The sequence below is a fragment of the Papio anubis genome, chromosome 2 (assembly GCF_008728515.1).
Source record: "Papio anubis isolate 15944 chromosome 2, Panubis1.0, whole genome shotgun sequence".
Classification (NCBI taxonomy): Eukaryota; Metazoa; Chordata; class Mammalia; order Primates; family Cercopithecidae; genus Papio; species Papio anubis.
Genome location: NC_044977.1, coordinates 107,702,173 through 107,718,222, shown reverse-complemented (window position 1 = coordinate 107,718,222; position 16,050 = coordinate 107,702,173). Strand labels below are relative to the sequence as shown.

The 16,050-nt window shown below is 45.8% G+C and overlaps 1 protein-coding gene across 2 annotated transcripts in view; it reads right to left on the bottom strand.

Annotated features, from left to right (window-relative positions):
• LAMP3 (lysosomal associated membrane protein 3) overlaps positions 1-15,912 on the bottom strand; it is a 39,895-nt gene extending 23,983 nt beyond the window's left edge. For both annotated transcript variants that reach the window (XM_003894776.4, XM_009201284.3), the window contains exons 1-3: positions 15,612-15,912; positions 6,370-7,079; positions 5,024-5,152 (exon numbers count right to left, since the gene is read on the bottom strand). In XM_003894776.4, coding sequence (XP_003894825.1) covers positions 5,024-5,152; positions 6,370-7,079; positions 15,612-15,660 — 888 coding nt within the window. In that variant the 5' untranslated portion in view covers positions 15,661-15,912. The remainder of the gene's footprint in view (positions 1-5,023; positions 5,153-6,369; positions 7,080-15,611) is intronic.
• Between the last annotated feature and the right edge of the window lie 138 nt (positions 15,913-16,050).

The window sequence follows — 16,050 nt, the reverse complement described above, 5'->3', positions numbered from 1 at the left end:
ACAACTAGTATAGAAGGTAAGCCACTCAGAATGGACATTGGAGCATCCCAAATAAATGCCATAAAGGATAGTGATAATCCTCGGGGCTAGACACCAGCCCTGCCATTTGCACCATCTGCAGAACTAACTCCTAGGGAGATGAACACTCTCCTGCCCCTCCCTTTTGTCTCCTAATTTCTGAGTCCTTGTCAGTTGCCTCATTACTTTGTGCTTACTTTAAGATTTTTTCTTATTAGATTGAATGGAAATTGAAAGCTTTCTTGTCTTTAATTTTTGATGAAGACCTATTTTGATCTTTATCAAAACTGGTAAAATAAAAATTTAGGACTGCTTGTTTCAATGAAAACAATTTTCTTTTTTAAAACTAGCTTGCTTCGCTCATTAAGTTATATGCCTAGCACCTGTAATTCTCGAATTCAGGGTCCCTGTTTTGGCTTAAACAAATTCCTATTGATTGATGTTTTTTAGAAAGAGTCTCACTCTATCACCCGGGCTGGAGTGCAATGGCACAATCACAGCTCATTGCAGCCTTGACCTCCTAGGTTAAAGCAATCATCCCACCTCAGCCTGCGTGTGGTAGCTAGGACCACAGGTACACGTCACCATGACTAGCTAATTTTTAAATTTTTTGTAGAGATAGTGTCTTGCTACGTTGCCCAGGCTGATCTCAAACCCCTGGGCTCATGCAATCATTCCACCTTGGCTTCTGACAGTCCTGGGATTACAGGTGTGCCAGCCAAATTCTTTTTTAAAATGCAGAAATTCAAAGGTGCCAAGAACATACATTGAGGAAAGGACAGTCTCTTTAATAAATGGTGCTGGGAAAACCGGGTATCTATATGCAGAACAATGAAACTAGACTTCTGTCTCTCGCTGTGTACAGCAATCACATCAAAATGGATTAAGGACTTAAATCTGAGGTATCAAACTTTGAAACTACTAAAAGAAAACACTGGGGAAACTCTTCAGGACATTGGTCTGGGCAAAGACTCCTTGAGTAATACCCCAAACCACAGGCAACCAAAGCAAAAATGGACAAATGGGATTACACCAAGTTAAAATGCGTCTGCACAGCAAAGGAAACAATCAACAAAGTGAAGAGACAACCCACAGAATGAGAGAAAATGTTTGCAAACTATCCATCCGACAAGGGATTAATAAGCAGAACATACAAGAAGCTCAAACAACTTAACAGTAAAACATCTAATACTTTGATTTAAAAAATCTAATACTTTGATTTTAAAAATTCAATGCAGAAGATCTGAGTAGACATTTCTCAAAAGAAGACATAAAATGGCGAACAGGTCTATGAAAAGGTGCTCAATATCACTGATCATAAGATAAATGCAAATCAAAACCACAATGAGATATCGTCTCACCCCAGTTAAAATGGCTCTTATTCAAAAGACAGGCAATAACAAATGCTGGTGAGGATGTGGAGAAAAGGGAGCCCTCGTACACTGCTGGCGAGAATGTAAATTAGTAGAACCAAGATGGAGAACAGTTTGGATCCTCAAAAACCTTAAAAGAGAGCCACCATATGATCTTGCAATCCCACTGTAAAATATATACCCCAAAGAAAGAAAATCAGTATATCGAAGAGATCTGCTCTCCCACATCCATTCTAGCACTGTTCACAACAGCTAAGGTTTGCAAGCAACCAAAGTGGCCATCAACAGATGAGTGGATAAGAAAACACAGTACATATACACAATTCAGCTGTGAAAAAGAATGAGATCCAGTCATCTGCAACAACGTGGATGGAACTGGAGGTCATTATATTAAGTGAAATAAGCCAGGCACAGAAAGACAAACTTTCTACCTTCTCACTTATTTGTGGAAGCTAAAAATTGAAACAATTGAACTCATGGAGATTGAGAGTAGAATGATGGTTACCAGAGGCTGGGAAGGGTAATGGGTGGGGTGAGGGAAAAGGGAATGGTTAATGGGTAAAAAAATATAGACAGAATGGGCCAGGCGCGGTGGCTCACACCTGTAATCCCAGCACTTTGGGAGGCTAAAGTGGGCGGATCACAAGGTCAAGAGATCGAGACCGTCCTGGCCACCATAGTGAGACCCTGTCTCTACTAAAAATACAAAAATTAGCCAGACATGGTGGTGCGCGGCTGTAGTCCCAACTACTTGGGAGGCTGAGGCAGGGAAATCGCTGGAACCTGAGAGGCGGAGGTTGCAGTGAGCCAAGATCGCACCACTGCACTCCAGCCTGGGCGACAGAGCGAGACTCTATCTCAAAAAAATAAAAAATAATATGTATATGTGTGTGTATATATATATATATATAGAGAGAGAGAGACAGAATAAATAAGATCTGATACTTGATAGCACAACAGAGTAACTGAAGTCAAAAATAATTTGTTGTACATTTTAAAATAACTGAAAGTATATTTAGATTTTTTGTAACACAAAGGATAAATGCTTCAGGTGATGAACAATCCATTTACCCTCATGTGATTATTACACACTGTATGCCTATATCAAAATATCTCATGTAGCCCATAAATATATACACCTACTATGTACCCACAAACATTTAAAAATAAAATAAAAAGTCAAAATAAATTTAATAAAAAATAAATGCATAAGTTTCTGGGATAACTAAGGACGGCGGGAATTTTTACGTTCCGTGAGCCTCTCTGCTCTCCTCCCGGCGGAGGCCAGCTACTTTGGGAATTTGTGCTGGGGAATGGAACGAATAAGGGGCATGTGGCTGGTGAAATTCAAGCAAAGCAGCTATTGCAACACTCAGGGCCATGGGCTGAGAGTGTCCCACTTTGCCCCTTCCTGAAGGTGGGTGAATGGAGGGAGAGGAGGACGACCTGCTGGTGCTTCTGGCTCTTTCTGGACACCCATTTCCTGCCCCTATCCTTGGAAGAACAGATAATTTGGGACCTCAAAGGATTTTCAGAAAGGCAGGGACTCAACACTTGGGTGGAATTTGGTCAGAGACCAGCCTGAAGGAATAGGAAAGGCAGGGTTGGAGCATCAGGAGAAGAAGAAAGCAACAAAAAGAGAGGTTGAAAGTGTCAAAGAAATCACTGTCTGCAGGTCTGCCTAAGGCCTGATAGCAGCTGCCCTTGTGTGCCACAAATGCTGGAGTTTGCCAACGTCTTCCATTAGTCAGTTAGTCACATGGGCAGTGGGGAGTGGTCTGGGTGGAACTGAGCCCTGAACCAAAGCGTAAAATGTTTATGTCTTTATCTTCTGCTATTTTGCCGAAGTAACTTTTTTTTTTTGGAGAGCAGTGATGCTATCATTGAATCATTACTCACTGCAGCCTCGACCTCCTGGGCTCAAGCAATCCTCCCACCTCAGCCTCCTGACTAGCTAGGGCTACAAGCATGCGCTACCAAGACCAGCTAATTTTATTTTGTTTTCTTTGGCAGAGACAGGGTCTTGCTATATATTTCCCAGGCTGGTCTCAAATTCCTGGCCTCGAGTGATTCTTGAGCCACTGTATCCAGCCCAGGGACTTTTAAAGAAATTCTTGTCATCTCTATAGTTTAACTTCAATTTTCCAGGGATAGAGCAGTTATTCTACCCTGAATGTCTTCCCCATTTGCTGTGAGGAGTTAGGTATGAAGGACTGTCTTTCTCACTTGGTCGCAAAAGGAAACCACTGACTTCTCAAGCGCAACTCTACCTTAGTATGCTCCAGGAGAATAAAGCCTTTGAGACCAAGTTAATAATGACAACAATCGTAACCACCCTTCATTGAACACTGTTATCTACTGTGCTAGACGGTTTACATACCCAATTTCTAATATTCCCAAGGGTCCTACTAGGTACATGTGATTATTTCCGTTTTACAGGTTGGGAAACAAGCCCCAACTCCCCTGAGATCATGCAGCTAATCCCAGCTGCAAGGGGCTTCTCAGTGCCTCCTCCCAGCTCTTACTGGGGCAATTTGAAGGACACTCTGGGGCAAGAGGGGGCAAGTCTCTCCCTGGGGAGTGGGATGACCAGCCCCTTCTGGTCTGCGAGACATATGCCCATTTCAGTCACTGCAATTGCAGCTGCCGGCTCTTGAGCATCTGCCACTTCCCATGCATGGGGCATGCTTTTTTTTTTTTTTAATTGAGACAGAGTTTTGCTCCTGTTGCCCAGGCTGGAGTGCAATGGCGCAATCTCGGCTCACTGCAACCTCCACCTCCCCGGTTCAAGTGATTCTCCTGCCTCAGCCTCCTAAGCAGCTGGAATTACAGGCACACACCACCACGGCCGGCTAATTTTTGTATTTTAGTAGAGATGGGGTTTCACCGCATTGGCCAGGCTGGTCTCGAACTCCCGACCTCAGGTGATCTGCCTGCCTTGGCCTCCCAAAGTTCTGGGATTACAGGTGTGAGCCACCGCGTCTGGCTGGGGCATGCTCTTTACAGAGGCAATCTCTAAGTCCTTTCCTCCATTTTTCAAATGATAAAGCCCAGACAGGTTAAGTTGCCTGTCCAAAGTCACCAGGAGAGCAAGGGACAGAGCCAAATCCACAGTGAGACTCTCTGACCTCGATCTCTGACTGCTCTGTCCACATTACTTCCGTCTGCCCCTTCCAGGGTATGGTTTGGGAAACCCAGTGCCTGCTCGGGCCCTGAATTTTGCCTGCTGTGGTTGGAAAGAACCTGTTCTGACATTTGATTTTGGTTTTAAAATAATCCTGTTCCTCTGAATAATCCTGTTCCTCTGGTGTCCACTGGGAATTTCTATAGGTTTCCTCATCTGCACAACTTCCTCCTTTGGCTGGTTTGCAAAGGGCAGGGGTGGTTAGATTCCCCAGAGGTCAAGTCTCCCCAAGAGGCCCTGAAGCCCTTTTTGGGCTGCACAGAAGGAGGCTGAAGGGGGAAGAAGACAAACATAAGATGTTGACACTTCCTCCTCTCCATCCCCAAACCCCTCATTCTTATCAGCAAAGATCTCAAACTGAAGTGTGAGGTTGCACCACCGGGCCCCAGGATGAGGGAGAGGGAAAGCTGTACCAGATGCGGTTTGTGCAAAGGAGCTCAGGCCTCACCTTGGTAAATGTGAGATTCACAAATCCTCCCTGAAAATTCAACAGAAGGTTGGAGTTTCGGGTGCCACAGTTCCCAGAGGCTTGGGTTGCGTTGGGGTCGAGGTTGAAGTATCTCCGAGGTGAAAAAACCTAAACCAAGTAAGACAGATCAGCTAAATGAGATGTGGAAGAAAACTCTAGCTAAGGAACCAGAGGCATAGGCTAGTTTGTGAGCCTGAAACTTAAGGCTGAGGATTCACTGGAGAACTGCAAAGTCCCCAGACGGCATCTCTCGTTTCCAAACTGTTATGTTCAAAAGCTTTCTTAAAGAGGAGTTCTCTCACAGAGGAGTTCCTTTGTAAATAATTGATGGCAGGTATATTCCTGATAAGCTGCGTGGAATTTATGTTAAGTTAAACATGTTAAATGATACTAGAGGGAAGGGTTTGCTCTGTAAGGTACCTCTGTCACAAATAGCAACCTGGATGTAGAAGTTTTATTTGAAATCATTGAAGTTTGCAGAAAAAGAAAATATTGATGGCTGGGCACGGTGGCTCACGCCTGTAATCCCAGCACTTTGGGAGGCCAAGGCGGGTGGATCACAAGGTCAGGAGCTCGAGACCAGCCTGGCCAACATAGTGAAACCCCATCTCTACTAAAAATACAAAAATTAGCCAGGTGCGATGGCAGGCACCTGTAATCCCAGCTACTTGGGAGGCTGAGGCAGGAACATCCCTTGAACCAGGGAGGCAGAGGTTGCAGTGAGCCGAGATTATGCCACTACTCTCCAGCCTGAGCAACAGAGCGATACTCTGTCTAAAACAAAAACAAAAACAAAAACAAACAAACAACAACAACAACAAAAAACAAAGAAAGAGAAAATATTGTTTTAGTGATTCCTTTAGTACATCAAGTAATCACAACCCCTCTCCCTCGGTTTTCTCATTAATATGGATTTCCATATTAATGTCACAACTGTCTAGAACCATAGAGACCATCTGTTTTAAATCTTTCATTTCACAGGAAAGGGTATGAGGCTTGTAAGTCTTCTGGAGTGGCAGGGAGGGGCTGAGATCAGCACTGAACATTCCACGACACTCTGCCCATGTTTGCTAAAAGTGAGGGGTGTGAATATTTAAATTTTTGTTTGCCTTCCTCTCTCCAAACAGTTGCTATTAGTTTCTATTTTCATGTGTATCCTCAAACATAATCACCTTTTAATGGAGCACCTTGGAGAGAGATGAGCTCACAGCTATTGGTTTCATTTAAAGTAAAGATACAGGATGTAGAGAATGATCATTCCCAGCAAGCCAACCTCCACTCAGACTCTTTGAAGATAGTGTTACAGTCCTGTGGCCCCAACTTACCGATTCCTTGTCTTGAACAATCAGCTGTATCCCCATCTCCGCTTTTATACAGAGTCTGCTTCCATTTAGAACTTGATAAATTCCAGTCTTGACTGAAGATGGCTGAGGTGCAAGGGTGGACCCAGGAACCGTGGAGGCAGGTGCGGCTGTTCGGGTGGTATTGTGGGCAGCTGCCGTTGTTCCTGGGGCATGGGTGGGTTGAACGGGCTTCTGACCGGTTGTGCTTTTGTGTAGTGCTATGGATAAAGTTGCTGGAAGGGTGGTCTGGTTACTGGGTTGAGTGGCGTTCCCAGTTGTGTGGTTGACGGTTGATGAACTGGTTCCAGTTGTATGAGCTGGTGGTGTGATGGTGGGTGGCAGTGAATAAGGGGCTAAGCTGGGGCCGACTGTAACTTTAGTAAGTGGAGGAGCTGTGTGTGAGTTGTTGGATGTGGCCTGGGTTGTGACCAGGGTGTAGATAATTGGGCTGGTGGTTGGAGTGTTTTTTGTAGTTACTGGAGTAGTTGTTGGAGTTTTTATTGTAGCCGCTGTTTGAAAGGTGATGTGACCATCCATTAATCTTGCTGCTAAAGTTTGGTGAGGTGCTTGGTTAGCTGGTTGCTGGACAGGTTTTGCTATGTCCTGTCCTGTTGCTGCTGCAGTAGGTTGAGAATAATCTCTGGTTTTTGGAAATGCTTTTGCTCTCATTTGACTGCCATCGTGCAAAATTACTGAAAATTAGGAAACAAACATGTTAAAAACACTAACCAATTGCTTACAAGGTCCCTCTCCCATCCCCATCTTGATGTTTGTTCATAAAAAACCTAACATGCAAATTTTTATATTGGGAGGAAATTTACAAGGGTATAACAATGAAGCAAACATCATCAAAGATTCTACCCCTAGGCCACAAATGTAATGTTCTGGTTGTATCCATGTCTTTTACAGGGTTATGACAGTTCCACAGCACCCAGCCCCTTTGCCTGTGTGCGGTGTGGTACTAATACACACCAAAGCGATCGTGCTTAGCTAGATATCTAAGTGTCAATGCCTCTTCATTCTCCACCTTCAAATGTGAATCCGAACAGCTGACATAAAAGTGTTCCTGGGTGAACAGCTGCTATATGACCTGATAGAGCTGGGGCAGCATGAATGATGGCAACAAAGCTTTACAGATTTATACAGTTTTCACAGAATCACATAATCCCAGGTTTGAAAGGGGTCTTAAAGATCATCTAGTCCAAACCCCAGTCTTTTTTTTTTTTTTTTTTGAGACAGAGTCTTGCTCTGTCACCCAGGCTGGAGTTGCAGTGGTGCAATCTCAGCTCACTGCAATCTCCACCTCTCGAGTTCAAGCGATTCTCCAGCCTCAGCCTATTGAGCAGCTGGGATTACAGGCACCCGCTACCATGCCCGGCTAATTTGTGCGTTTTTAGTAGAGACGGGGTTTCACCATGTTGTCTGGGCTGGTCTCGAGCTCCTGATCTCGTGATCCACCTGCCTCGACCTTTCAAAGTGCCGGGATTACAAGCGTGAGCCACCGTGCCCAGCCCCGAACCCTAATCTGATGTCTGAGTTACACCTACAGATCTTTGCCATGTGTTCATCCAATCTAGATTTAACTGTTACCAATGACAGGAGACTCATCTCTTCACAATATAGTCCTTTCCATTTTTTATCTTGTTCTTTGTTGTTTTCTCAATATAGACAAATTCCTGTCATTTTCTTACGTAACTTTTGGAGTGGCCCAGCCTTTCTCAACCAAGGAAGAGAAGTCATAACTGCTCTGATATTTCAGGTGGGCTGTCCTTCGTGTTCTGGCTTTCATGGCAGCTCCTCAGAGCATCTTCCTTGTCCTCCTTATATAAAATAGTTCCCCATATCCATGCTTCTCCACTGCAGTGTTAAATTCATTGCTTTCACTGCATTAATTACAACTTGTAATTATGTATGGGGACGGTATTCAAATATTTAACAATCAGCCTGGCCAGTATGTACTAGCCAAATATTTTCCTGATTAAATGTTTGCTTTTGGTTTATTTGTTGGTTGTGGATCTTTCCCAGTAGATTAACAACACCCCGAAGGTGGGAACTGTGTGCACCGTTTTCACCAGCAGTGCCTGCGCATAGACAGTGTTCAGTAAATATAGGTCGAATGAAAAACTGACTGAATGTGTTTATGAGGACAATAGCATTGTAGGCCTTTTAGGATTATTGTAAGGCTCAAATGAGTTGGTTTAAGTAAAACTCTTCATGGACCATTAAGCACACAGACGGTGTCTCCTGTTGTCACAGGTTCTCTCCAGAGGCCATCCTTAAGGGCAGAGGGCCTCTGGTTCTTTTCCAACTAGAATAGGTCTATCCTTGTCTCCTTCCAGGCACATAGGGATCCAGAAAAGTGGACAAAACACAGATGATGGGCCGGGCACGGTGGCTCACACCTGTAATCCCAACACTTTGGGAGGCCAAGGTGGGAAGATGACCTGAGGTCAGGAGTTCAAGACCAGCCTGGCCAACATGGTGAAATCCCGTCTCTACTAAAAATACAAAAATTAGCTGGGTGTGGTGACACAGTGCCTGTAATTGCAGCTACTTGGGAGGCCCAGGCAGGAGAATCACTTGAACCCGGGAGGCTGAGGTTGCAGTGTGTTGAGAACACACCATTGCACTCCAGCCTGGGCAATAAGAGCAAAACTCTGCCTCCAAAACAACAACAAACGGATGATGTCTTTAGGAGTCTGTGGTCAGGCACATGAGAGATGCCTGTGTCCCTTCAATTTTGTGGTTTCTCTGTGTTTACCCACAGACTCTCAGGGCAGCTGGAGCTGTCCTGTGCTGGGCTGAGACTTGGGAGAACATGCAGAAAGGGAAAGGAGATCTTGCTATGCTAGTATTTACAAAGTCCTAAAGTTCATACCCAATAAAAATAATTCATATATGCCTTTTCTATCTCCCTCCTCCATTCAATACACTTCTAAGAGGTTACTTTTCTCATATTAATAACAATAAAAATTCCAGGTTACTGGACATTTACTACATAGAAGGCCTTAGGTCAAGGGCCATCTTTTACCAACTTCTCTCAAAAACCCTTTGGTGGGTACTACTTTATCCATCTTTCAAATGAGGAAACTCAGGCTTGGAAAATTTCAGCCATTTGACCATAATGACACAACTGATCGAAGTTGAGGCAGAGACTTGAACACTGGTACATCTGAATCACAGCTTGCCCTTGGGTTTGAGGGGTGGTGGAGGTGGGGTGTCACTGGGAAGAATGGTGAGAGAAGACACAAAAGCAGAGGAGAAAGGAACAGGAGGGTGCCCTCCAGTGACCCCAATTCATGAAAACTTCATAATGATGATCCTTGGTGAGAGTTTCAAAATTTCATGTGCTGAAAAGGGGATTATTTTCCAGAAGAAAAGTTCTAACTTTAAGTCCAGTAGTAAGACCCATGAATTATTTCTGTACAACTGGTTTGCAAAATAGGAAAGACAAAAGCATCAGTTCAAATTGTCTTTATAACCTTATAAAAAGATCGACGATTATTAATGACATGAAGTTATTTGAGATCATTCTTTAAGAGTCTTTTTTTTTTTTAAATCTAAAATATCCATTTGGATAAGTTATATGCATGATACTTGAGAGTTGTAGGTTTGATGGGGTACAGGTTTACCTACAAACTTTTGTAAAATCCCTACACGTAGAACTTTTATGCCCATGTCATGGAACTTGGAGAAAGATTTTTCACTTCGAGATTATAATGGAGATTGAGTGTTGCTGAAGATTTATTTTAGCAATTCGTTTCGGTAAAACCCACATTGCTGGTTCTCTGGTCAAACACCAGTGAGAGCCCCATTAGATTCATACTATTATGATGGAGAAAGAGAATTCACTCTCAAATGTGGTTTCCAGGAATATCTTGTGGTGAAGAGTAAAGATTGCTACAGAGACCTCCAGGAGACTAGAAACCACTTGCCAGTCATTCTCTTGGGAAAGTGATTATATCCTTGCTAAAATCCTACTGTGTATGGCTGGTGTCTATAAGCTAAAGAGAATCTTCTCAACTGAGTACAATTTCCTAAACTGAGTAATGCACCCTTAAAAAAAAAAAAGCCTTCCTCAAGATGCAACTAGAACTCTTCTCTCAGTGGTAATGAATGAACGCAAATAGATTTAAAAAAGGACTTAGTTGTTCACAAATGAACAGCATCCTAAACAAGCCAAGAAGATATATGGTACTTGGTCAAGGTGTGCTTGCTATGTAGGAAGCCTGTTGAGATGTCTTGATGCGGTGTGTAGGTGTAGGTGTGTCTCTGGGTGGTGGACAGAAGGCTGGGCTAGCAGATGGCTCAACCAAAAGTGCCAAGTTTATGGATGTTACAGATTAAACCTGTCAGAGAAGTATAGTTCTCACCCCTTCTCCTTCCCTCTTCTGGCCCTCTCACTGCTCCTCCTCTCCCTGTAGGAGTGTGGTGCATAAAAGATAGGCAGGTGATTCGACTGGGGTAGGTATGCTCTGCATTGTAAAGTAGCTCAGAAAGACCATATGAGCTACTTTATAATGTATATGACCACACACATGGTCTATGTATATGACCACACATATATGACTCACTTCTGTAAAAACTGGGTCACAGGTTTTAAATGGGATGTTTGGCCCTGTAGAGGTTTAGTCAAGGTCACAGGTTTGTCTGAGGCCTAGAAAGAGGGCAGTGGGGGATGGGCACGATGGCTCACGCCTGTAATCCCAGCACTTTGGGAGGCCGAGGCAGGCAGATGACGAGGTCAGGAGATTGAGACCATCCTGACTAACACGTTGAAACCCGGTCTGTACTAAAAAAAAAAAAAAAAAAAAAACAAATATTAGCCAGGCGTGGTGGCAGGCGCCTGTAGTCCCAGCTACTCCAGAGGCTGAGGCAGGAGAATGGCACGAACCCGGGAGGCGGAGCTTGTAGTGAGTCAAGATCACACCACTGCACTCCAGCCTGGGCGACAGAGCGAGACTCCATCTCAAAAAAATAAAAATAATAATAAAAATAAATAAATAAATAAAAGAGGGCAGTGGGCAGAAGCAAGGGCAGGCATAGACCAGACTTTGTCTTGACCCTCCCTCTATTCACAGAACATAGCTCTGGTGTTCACACACTCATCTGCCCACCGCCACCCCAGCCTCTCCTCTCCAGAATTCAGGAGACTTCGCAAACAAGCACCCCAGGCCCTTGATCCATTGCTTGGACTCCACTAGATGGAAATTCGCATGAAGAGGAGTTAGAAGGTTTTGGTTCCCCTACAACCAGTGGGTGTGAGATGAGTCATTGCCCAGTCCCCTGGGAAAGTCAATGATTTCACAAGGGATCTTTTCTAGGTATTTTCCTGACAGTCAGTCCCTTCCCAGACAGCATTTGGTTGGTTTCCCTGCCGCACCACTCAACAGTATGTAGGGGTCTCCTCTCAGGCAGGCTCCACACCAGACACCAGGGGTAGGTCTTTGTTCTCGGCGGCACGGTGAGGCAGACACATGAGTAGACCATACTCCTCAGTGTGACTTGTTTTTTGTTTTTGTTTTTGTTTTTGTTTTCTCCTTGAGACAGGGTCTCACTCTGTCACCCAGGTTAGAGTGCAATGGCATGCTCAGGGCTCACTGTAGCCTCAGCTTCCTAGGTTCAAGCGATCCTCCCACCTCAGCCTCCCTAGTAGCTGGGACTACAGGCATGTGCCACCATGCCAAGCTAATTTTTGCATTTTTTGTACAGGGTCTCACCATGTTGCCCAGGCTGGTTTCAAACTCCTAGGATTAAGTGATCCGCCTACCTCAGACTCCCAAAGTGCTGGGGTTACAGGTGTGGGCCACTGTGCCCGACTGACAAGTGTCTTTATCAAATCCTCAGATACTATGAGAGTGTGGGTAGGGTGGGAATCCAAAACAAGGATACATTCTTCAGGCAGACAAGGGAGGAGATGGTTTCCAGACAGGAGGAAGAGGATGTGTAAAGGCATAGAGGCTTCAGAAGTCTTGTATGTCTGGAGAACATGACCAGAACACAGGGATGGTATGGGAAGGGAGGGGTGAGGAGGGGAGACCAGCAGGGAGCAGGCCTGGCAGGACTTGGAGACTACACTCTGTCTGCAGAGCTCTGAGGAGCACAGTCAGGGAGTCATTGGACCCCCACGGCCATGTCCAGGTTCAGGGAATCACAGTTTAGCCCCCAGCACCTTTTCTGGTACCTCTAGGGGCAGCAGAAGCGGCTCCAGCAGGGTGCAGCAGAGAGAATCAAGGAAACCCTAGAGCAGAAGGGGCACTAGCCCTGTGACAGACTGCTGGCTGACTATTCCAAAATCCAGTCTCTCCTTTCTAACAGAACCTCAAGTTTCAGCTGAGCACTTGTTGCCTGGAATAAAGAGCTCTGTGTCTAAGCCTCCTTTCTAGCTGGGTGGGAGCATATGACTGAGTTTTAGTGAAAGAAGAGAAGTATCAAGATCATGTGGACCTTCTGGGAAGGCTGGGTGAAGGCAGCTCAATCACCTGTGTGGCCTGCCTTTCTATAGCCCTTCTGTGTTTCCCCCTTTGACCAACCTGCAACTTGTATGTGATGGCTGGAGCTCCAGCCGACATGTGGAACCATGAGGAGGCCTTGAGGGTAGAAGTCACATACCTATATGTCGGATCCTAATGACAGATCCCCAGTGAAGCACCCCCACACTAGAACTGACCTGAATTTCTCTGGACATGTTTTCACATGAAAGAATAACAAGCAACTATTTTGTTTAATCTACTGTTATTTTGGCTTGTCTCTTACGTGTAACTGAACCTAAACTTAACTAATATGAACTTAAATCCCCCATTTTCTGGAGGGAAAATTTGAGATCAGGGAAGCATGTTGACTGGATAAAGATTACTCAGAGAGTTTACCCAAAAGCTCTGTCTCTCCTAGCAAAACTTTCTGGTGATTTTTGCTCATTTCCAATTCAACAAGGATTTCTTGAGCCTATACATGCAGGGCCATGTAGTACAGTAGTGTAGAGCCTAAACCCCAAGGCCAGATTTCGTTTTTGTTTTGTTTTGTTTGAGACACAGTTCACTATGTTGTCCAGGCTGGTCTCAAACTCCTGGCCTCAAGTGACCTTCCACCTCAGGATCGCAAAGTGCTAGGATTACAGGTGTGAATCACTGCGCCTAGCCAAAACCAGATGTCTTGAATGCCAGTCTCAGGAATGCTACTCACTAAATGGGATACCATGAACAATTCCTTAACCTGCCTCTGCCTCAGTACCCTCATCGTAAAATAGGGATAAGAATAGCATCTACTTTTCAGGGTTCTTATGAGACTAAATAAGTTATAGGTAAGTAGATGTATGAATAAAGCACATAGGTTAGCTGCTATGGGCACAGGCTCTGGTTCGAAGCTTGACTCTGTCACCAGCTAGCTATGTGATCATGGGCAAGCTATTTAACCTCTTTGTGCTTCTATTTCCTCACAAGTAAAATGCAGATGATAAAAGTACTTACAAAGCTGTTTTGTGGATTAAAGCACTGAGAACAGTGCCTGGCATGCAGAAAGTGCCAGGAAGCCATGGCCATCATTGTTATTACCATGTGCTGATGAGCCCTGTACTGAGTGAAGAAGGGGCTCACGGTCAGGTTGTGAGGTGAATGGGAAAGGGACTGGAGAGACAAACAGGAGATACGGATTAACATCACTGAACAAAATCACTGCAGTAATTGCTTTCTAGGCGCTACCTCATTTGTTTCCCCAGTACTCCTGGCAGAGGATATTATTCTCCCCATTTTTTAGTGACGAAACTGAGCACCCGAAAGGTTGGGTGATGTGAACAAGGCCTCCTTGCTGGTAAGGGTCAGGGCAAGGGTTTGAATCCAGCTCCGTGCCACCCCTCAAAGGCCATGCAACACTCCACTTCTGAGGAAGAAACCTCTCATGCATCCTTCACCTAGCTTACCTCTGAGAATTTGTAGCTCAGAAAGGAACGGGTAATGTGGGCATTTTCTCTCCACTTGCCCTTGAATTTGTCAATACTCACTGTGTATTTATTTATTTATTTTTGAGACAGAGTCTCACTCTGTTACCTAGGTTGGAGTGGAGTGGTACCATCTTGGCTCACTGCAACCTCCGCCTCTTGGGTTCAAGCAATTTTCCTGCCTCAGCCTCCCGAGTACCTGGGATTACAGGTGCACATCACCATGCCCGGCTAATTTTTGTATTTTTGGTAGAGGCGGGGTTTCACCGTTGGCCAGGCTAGTCTCGAAATCTTGACCTCAAGTGATCCACCAGCTTCGGCCTCCCAAAGTGCTGGGATTGCAGGCGTGAGCCACCGCCCCCGGCCTGTCAATATCATTGTGTTTCTGAGTCTATCCATCCATTCAAGGAGCGCTCACATACAAGTCACTGTGGGTTACCGCTAGGCTGAGATTGTTTTGCTTTTTTAATAGCTTGCCCTGAGAAGCATAATGATGATTTCCTCTTCTGTCCCCTAAAAGAACCTGAAACTGTAAGTCTGAAAGCGTGGCACAGGGAGAACTGCCTAGGTGAGGGCAGCTGACACGACCCTTCCCACTGCTTTCCTAACATTCCTAGCATTCATGTCACAAGCAAAGGCCACCGTGCCCCCTGCTTGAGCATGCTAGCCGGGCGGTGGGGACGGAGGCAGTGCTCTCATGACGTTCGATTAACCAGTAAACTTCATCACAGGAACAGCACTACAGCACCCAAGAGGACTCAATGTGTAGGGGGAAAAGCTTTGGAGAAAGTGGAGGGTCGGAACATAAAATAATCATAAACTAGGCGTCCCAGACGGCATCTGGGATGGGAAGTACAATGATCATTTAAAAAAAAAAAAAAAAAGTCTTGGACACTCTGTCCTACACCTTTCTGAAATGGCACAATCTGTCAGACCACATCTGATGCAAGGAAGAGCAAGACATGAGCGCTTTTCCCGGATAACAAAGCCAAGACTCCCATTCCTAAGCCCTGGCTCAGGTCTCCATCTCTTAAATCCAAGTGACCTCTACAAACTCTCCCAGAGAAGGTGCCCAGAACCCTTTTGGAAGCGAGGGACAGCGTTACTGTCTTTGAGGATGACACCTGCTCTGAGTAACTCACGGAAAACAAGTTCCAGCCGGGAAGCCCTTGGACGCGCCACACCTCCCTACCCGCAGCCCGTCCTGTGGCGCGCGGGACTCCAGAGTGCGTTTAGATGACAGGGGACCGACACGGCAGGGCCACCGCGGGAAGCCCTGCGCGCCACTCACCGGCCAGGGAAGCGAAGAGCACCGCCGCCGCGCTGAGCTGCCGGGGCATGGTGGGCGCTGGGCGAGGCTCTGCAGTGCGCGGCGAGGTCCGGGCAGGCCCCGAACCGGTGCCGGAGAAACCTACCTGTGCCGGAGAGACGAAGCCACCTGCTTATGAGAAGCCGCCGAAAAGCCCGCCCAGGGCCGCTGGGCGTGGAGGGAAACTCCGCCGGCCCCTTCCTCCCCTTACGGAGCCGGGAGGGGCGGGGACGCGGCGCGGCGGCCGGGGCCGGGCCTCTGGGACACTTTACCGCACGCTGGTAGTCCCGGCAGCGCCGGCCTCCTGCGCTCATACCCTGGGTCTCCTCTTTTATTTTTCTTTTCTTTTTGAGACGAAGTCTCGCTCTGTCGCCCAGAGAGTGCAGTGGCGCGATCTTGGCTCACCACAACCTCCGCCTCC